General features: G+C 31.1%; 1 protein-coding gene across 1 annotated transcript; it reads right to left on the reverse strand.

Annotated features, from left to right (window-relative positions):
- Positions 1-643: 643 nt before the first annotated feature.
- LOC149169624 (uncharacterized) lies at positions 644-1,753 on the reverse strand. Its single transcript, XM_089427133.1, has 2 exons — positions 1,120-1,753; positions 644-1,028 (listed from the first exon to the last, which is right to left on the reverse strand). The coding sequence occupies exons 1-2, from the start codon at positions 1,123-1,125 to the stop codon at positions 708-710; spliced, it is 327 nt and encodes a 108-aa protein (XP_089283259.1). The 5' UTR covers positions 1,126-1,753; the 3' UTR covers positions 644-707.
- Positions 1,754-7,519: the final 5,766 nt, after the last annotated feature.

Below are 7,519 nucleotides of genomic sequence, written 5' to 3' on the forward strand. Positions count from 1 at the left end.
AAAACACCCACCACGTTAAATAATTAATTTTACTTTTATTTCCTAATTTCAAAATATTCTTAAAATCTAGAAATAAAGTTAGAGTCAAATTAATAATTATCTTAACCTGCAGCGTCATTGCCATAGTCACAATGGCGTAATCTCACCAATATGTCAACATTCAGCGTCTTTGTTATCGCAATGCCACAATCTCTCCAATGGTCCGTTCATCTAAAGGGTTGGGTTAGTTACAGGACGTGCAAAGTGTGAAAGCATTTTCCAATTACTACTTTCTTTTACGAATAGCAAAGGAATAATGAGTGGAAGTTTTATGGATGTGGTCCAATAGTTGATTTTTACAAGTTTTATTAAGGAAAGTTTAGTTTTACAAGTTTTATGGTCCAGTGGTTGACATAACTATATATGCCATATGCCTGTGAGGTGCTGCACAATTTTTCAATTGAAAAAAATAAAAGAATAATAACTCGTACCAGATTGGGCTACCATCAATCACTGATTCTCGGAACATCTTCTGTAATCTATTCGATTCTCCGGGCTACAGTCGCTTCAATTGGATTGCTTCCACTACACGAATCGTTCCTTCACCTGCAACTTCATAGAATACTTCATTCTTTCGCTTCCAAGTTTACTATATATATTCATAGAATTCTTCATTTAAATATGCAGTAGCCTGCGCATACATTTGGTGCCAACCGTGTTTCCAGCAATCATGTATAGGCCGCCTTCGCCACCGCCCCCGCCATACGCACCTCCACGGCCTCATATTGATCCATATGCGCCTCCGCCTCCGCCTCCGCCACCGCCACGCCCGCGCCCACACCCACGGCCTCATATTGATCCATACGCACCACATCCTCCACCGCCACGCCCACGCCCACACCCACACCCACGGCCTCATATTGATCCGTACGCCCCTCCGCCTCCGCCACCGCCACGCCCACATCCACACCCAGGGACTGATCCGTATGCACCTCCTCCGCCGCCGACCCCTCCTTTTGACCCATTCGCGCCAGCTTCTCCGCCAGGACCTCCATTTAATCCTGGGCCTGATCCGTATGCACCTCCTCCACGGCCGCCGACGCTTCCATTTGACCCATTCGCGCCCCCTTCCGCCAGGACATCCATTTAATCCATTTTCTCCTCCTCCACCAGGTGCTTACTGGCCTGGTCCTAAAAGGGCTCTTATTTTTTCTCTTCCTCGCGCCATTTTCCGTCCTCCGTTTTGTTGAAGGGATTAGCACTACACTAGTGCAACCACATATCAGCTGAGCAATAAGTTTTGAACGTCATGTCTTAATAAGTATTTCTTAGATTAGAGTAATATATATCTTATCTTAGTTAGGTTAAAGTAATCCGCATATCGCATATCTCAGACAGTAGTGTGATTTCACCGCTTGGGGTTTTACACAGTGCAGAATGGGTAAAGGCAATGCTCTGGCGTGTTGACGTCTCTCCATGAAAATGTTTTTCCGCCGCATTTGCATAAAGTTGCTGATTGTAGTGGCAGGGTGGTCCATCAATATTATGTAAAGGGTTTGTATTTTATGGAACATGTATTCCATGTATGCAGAGAGGTAGCTTGTATGTATTATAAAATAAGAAGATGGAAACTGTCTGAATTGTAAACATAATTTGACAATTCCTTAGTACTCTCCTATTTGTGATGCCGTGACTTACAGCATAGAGATGAGAGTAATTTATTGACAAAAAGCTAAGCTGGAGAGTTATATGGAGACTAATTATTTATGAAAAATAAGGCACACACCATGATGATCTATGAAGAACACGATGTTTCCTTGAATTTTTATTGATAAAAAATATTGGATTAGAATTATTTTATAATTGAAAATTAAAAAATTAAATTAAATGAAATTAGTAAAGTCAGGGGTTAATATTCTAAAATAAAACAATTTTGCATATTTTTCCTAAAAAATAATCCATTTTTATTTTTTTTAAATAATTGTTTCACTCATTTTTTTGATAAAATTATTTTATTTAAAAATTACCAAAAAAAATATGGTCAAACATTTTACAGATTGCATATTTCAGACATCAGTAAGTTTTTAAACATGGTTTTGTTTATTTTTTGTTTTGATATTTGTAATAGCTTGACTTACTGCATAGAGATGAGAACAATTTATTGAAGCAAAGCTAAGGTAGACAGTTATATTGACAGAAATTATTAATGAGAAATCAGGTACACATAATGGTTCATGAGGAACAAGATGGTTTCCTTGAATTCTAATTGATCCAAAAAAAAACTTGATTTGATATTTTTTTTTTTTGCCATAATGGACAATTAAAAACATAAAATGAAAGTCTGCAAATTTTAGGGTTAACATTCAAAAATACTGATTTTCCATTTCTTTTTCTAAAATAAATTTACCAATTTTCATTTTGTACACTATAACCTTTAAAATGGTCAAAATTCTTTAGACACTACATAAAATCATTAGAAATTGGATATTTTAAAAAACTTTTTACAGACAGCATATTGAAGACTAATAAAATTGGCCAAGATTTCTAAACTTCACAAATATATATATCTTTGCAATTTTTCTTTAGTGATTTTGAGCTGAACTAAGAAGGGTTTAAATAGAGAGTGGTTTTGGTATTTTTGTTAAATATTTTAAATATTTTTTTAATATTTAATAAAATGATTGCTGTAAGATTTTATCGTACCATTATTTAGATTATATTTATGGATGTAGAAAAAATTAATTAATTAAATTTAATGTAAAAATTGTGCAGATATTTTGAATTTAAAATTGAATTTAGTTTTTTTGAAAAACTTTATATATTTAAGTATTCTAAAGATATATAAAACTAAAATTTTGAGCAAAATAAAATAAAAATCTACAATTTCTAACTATTCTAAACAAAAACCTACTTATTAATAATAATAATATTTAAGGAAACCACCTCATTCAAAAATATGTCAATAATATGTCAATGTTGTCTATCTCAAAATAAAATTATTGGCAGCATACAGGTTACAAATACTAAAATATGTCATTTTAAAAATTTTACTAAGTTCTCAGCTCTTTCAATTACTCTGTTTTTACCTTTTTTTTGGCTGTACAGTTTCTTATCTTTATTTTGTAGTTTGAAACCTTGGCTAGTGTTAGTTGGGCAGAAATGTTGTTAGTATCCAGTTTACAATTTTCTCTCTTCAGCGCTTTTTTTGGCTACACTGTTTTCTTACGTTTATTTTTTGGCTGGAGTGTTTTTATAGGTTTATTTTGCATTGAAACATTGGCTAGTGTTAATTGGGTAGAAATGTTGTTACTATCCAGTTTACAAATATTAAAATATGTCACTTTCTAAAATTTCATTAAAAAAAATTGTGTTCTTAGCTCTTTTGTTCATTTTCCAAATGATTGTTTTGCTTTGTTTTTGTGTACTGTCTTTTCCTTTTTGGAGTTTGTAGCTTGAGACATTGGTTAGTGTTAATTTGGATAGAAATGTTATTCCTGTAATTAGAAATGTTATTCCTGTAAATAATGTTATAGACAGAAAGAGACACATAAAGTTGTATCTTTTTTAGGACGATAAGTGACCTCTGTCTCAAATATCTACTTATTATTCCATGACACACAACTAATTTTTCCAACTCTTCCAACTTTAATGGAAGAAGGGCATACTTTTTTATTAAATATTTTGATTTGTTACAAATAACATGGTATTTTAACAGTGTGAGGAAGATATCTTCATATGAGAAAGATGATATAGCTATCCTGTTGAGCGAGTGGATGGGAGTGTGTTTTTTCCCCTTAAAAATGGATTGTCAAATATGCATCAGAAAAATGATGAGATGGGGCATTTGAAATTTTTATTAAGAATAGTTTATTAATAATCAATTTTGAATTTAATAATATCAATTATATAGCAAGTATTATTATGGTTTTAATTTTATTTTATTGTTTACTTTTTGGGAATTTAATTTGTTATTTTTATAGTATTGTTTTTGACATTTTTTTATTATTCAAAAAGCGAAATTATGTGATTTATTTCTCCAACAAAATTCTTAGAAAAATGTATTGAATTATGAAAAAAATTTATTACAAACAAACAATATTATTTATCATAATCATAAGTGTTGTTCAAGAGACGGGGACTCAAGTCAAACAAATGTTCACAAAATCCTCTTTCAATAAAATGGAGGACAACTTGCTAAACTTTTTCACTCATTCCAAATTGAATTTGTAATTTAAGAGGCCCAATCAAACTGAATTGTAGAACTTTCCCATTCTTCAAATCTATTTGACTAAATTTGGTAATTATGCTTATTGCTAGTGTTAATTTTCTCCTTTTTATTTTTCTTACCATAGTAAATTGGGAGTACTTTCCAAGGCATATAAGCAAATCTAGACACTGTTACTATAACACCAAGAGTATAGCCAACAACCTGTAAGCTAGATATACCAGGAATTTATAACTTCGCAAGAGCCAAAAATACTTGGCCAGAATGATCTAGGCAAAGCCCAAGATCAAATCTAGTGGTTGTCATTATAACCTAGCAAGAGTCAAGACTATCTAGTGGCTGCACTCCACAAGAATGAGAAAGCCTACTCCTAAAGCCTTATCACAAGGGGCCAAAGATGTCACAATAAGATTTGAAACCAAGTAAAAAATTAACATCTAAAATATCCCACTATATCAACCACTAAATCATCTCATACAAACATGCTGGTTTGATTAAATATATTATATTTTATGATTTTTTTGGGTACTTCTGCTTGATTGAAGTGAGTAGGTAACTTTTTATCCTTTAAACACAGCTCACTCTCCATATTATTATTGATATTGAGGGAAATCATTTGTATGCCTACTTGAGCTCCAAAGTGCACTCGTGGTATGCTCTGTGTTAGTAATGTACAACTATGAACGACCAACTCAGCGTCTTGTGGTTTGTTCAAATCTTTACTTCATAGCGAGTTAGAATTACTGGTTTAATAATGACATTAAAAGTGCTAGAAGGCTTTTTACCTAACCAGCAAGATACTAACTTACTTGAGAGGATGCATCTGGTGCAGGATCAGATTTTAATTCTATGTAATGAGTTCGTTTCCAATTCAACCGAACTATTCCACATATACTTCATAAATTACAATGCATAGAATCAGAAGTCTTTGGCTCAATCTCCACATATAACCATTGAAATTGAGTCAGACATTTTATGTGAATGGTTTTTTTCTCAAAAAGATTTAACCTGATAAAAAAGGAAAAGAAGTAGATTTTATTGTTTTTTGTTTTGTAAATATTTTTTTGTTTTTTAAATATTTTTAAACGTTTATTAAAGTTAAAAAATATATATATATTAAATTAAATATTTCGAAAAAAAATAAAAATTAAATGTATTTTTTTTCTAATTAGTTAATGTGGTTTTAAATTGAATCATGAGATATAAAAATTATATTAAAAAAAAAAATTATTCACCAAGTATCATAATTTTGCATAAAAAAATGCCATGTGGATATCTGCCTACCATTTTTTATGCAAGAATGCCATGTGGATAGCTTCCCACCATAATTTAAACAAGTATTTGCATAAAAAATGGTGGGCAACTATCCACACGGCATTTTGTTGTAAAGGAATTTATTTGCATGGAAAATGGTGGGCAACTATTTACATGGCATTGTGTTGTAAATGAATTCTTAATTACATTTATTTTCACCATTTGTCTACTAGTTACAAAAGAATTTCAAAATATGTTAAAACTCGTACATAGTAAAATATTAATAATTATAAACTTTCTATATTTCTATAATTTCAATAAAATCCATTCATTTCTTTATTAATTTGGAGTTAATAAAATTTTAAAAAGTGTTTTAAATAAAATTTTTTAAGTTATATATATATATATATATATATATATATATAAAGTACAGCCTTACTTATTTCTTACATTAGAATTAATTTATAACTTTTTGTGAAACAATTTTATTTTTAAAACTCATAACTGAGGAGTATATTACATGGATTAGAAAAAATTATATTATATAGAGCACACAAAAATTCTATATATAATAGCCTTAACCTATGAAATTGGGTCCTAATTTATTCCGTAAAACAATATTTCATATGTATGTTTTATAGCATAATAATGACGCTTTATATGACTTTTGAATATATATATATATATATATATAATCCAAGGAATATGCTTTAAAATGATGGTTTAATTAGGTCATAAGAATGGTTAGTATCACCTTTAACCTATGAAATTTTGCTTTTTTATTTTTTAGTATGCTTTAAATTTAGATATTGAGGGAATATATTATGGTTTAAATTTAGATATTGTGGGAATATATTATGGTTTGTGTGCATATAAGTAACTTTTGATACTAAAATTAGGAAGAAAACCATTCTTTAAATCTTGATTTAGTCTATAAGAACCATATGTATCATTCCTCATCCATAAAAGTGAGTTACTAATCCATTGTTTGGGAAAATTTTCATCTCTAGGATTTTTTATAGTCATGTAAATGGCATTAAGTCTAGAAAATTTCGATTTTAATTTAAGACACTAAAACATGTTTTATATCACAACAATCATCCATACGCAAACTTATCCATGAAATTAAGATAAAGGGAAAAACATGGTTTTAAAAACCAGATCTAGTAACCACCTCGATCCACCTTTCAAACCAGTTTTTGAACCAGAACTAGAAAAATAGGATTGGTAAGATCTCAATGAGTTACTGGCATTTAAAAACATACATTAAATAATGATTTTTTAATGAAAAAATTATTTATAAAATTTAAAGCCATGATTCCAAACTATTAGAGACAAAATATGCAAAGTTTGCTCATCTATATACCATGTAAGGATGAATAGATCAAAAGGGCACCGGGTGTAATACATATCAACAACAAAATACATAATCATCGAGGCTCTAAATGGGCTCTAGAGTGAAAAACAATGCTATAAGCCACCAGACCACTAGCCTACTACAAGTCTACATATCAATGATCAACATGATCACTCCCTGTCAAACTCATCACCACTACTAAACAATGGATCATCAATAGGAGCTACATAAACATCATCTGGCTTAGAGTCTGAGGAATAGTTGCAACCTCAGTAGTACTAGTTACAACAAAACTAGATCTAACATAAGCATGAGTTAGTCGAGTTACACGATTAGTGCTTTCCATTGGTTGTTTTATTTTGCTTGATTGAGCTACTAGTTCTAGTTCCACTGGAACTACCAAATATGCATTGCGATCAACCCCCCTAACTCTATGGCGTCAATATCATATTCAGGATCAAAATTAGTTGGTTGAGTCGCCTTCGCCCATTCTGATGTTGGATCAATATCCTCGAACATAATGTGATCTAGATCAGGTCTTTTGTTCATCAACTAATTGCGTCTTAGTCAAAGGTTGTAATGCACAAAAATGAGATCATTCAACTGTTTTTATTCCAAATGAACTCTCTTCTTCGTGTGAATCCACTAAAAAATAGACCAATTGTGCTCACAACTAAAAGGAATGCAATTTTGGTTGAAGACTC

This window comes from Pinus tabuliformis, chromosome 4_2 (assembly GCF_031772625.1).
Source record: "Pinus tabuliformis cultivar Carrire ecotype Pingquan chromosome 4_2, CPIR1, whole genome shotgun sequence".
NCBI classification, from domain to species: domain Eukaryota; kingdom Viridiplantae; phylum Streptophyta; class Pinopsida; order Pinales; family Pinaceae; genus Pinus; species Pinus tabuliformis.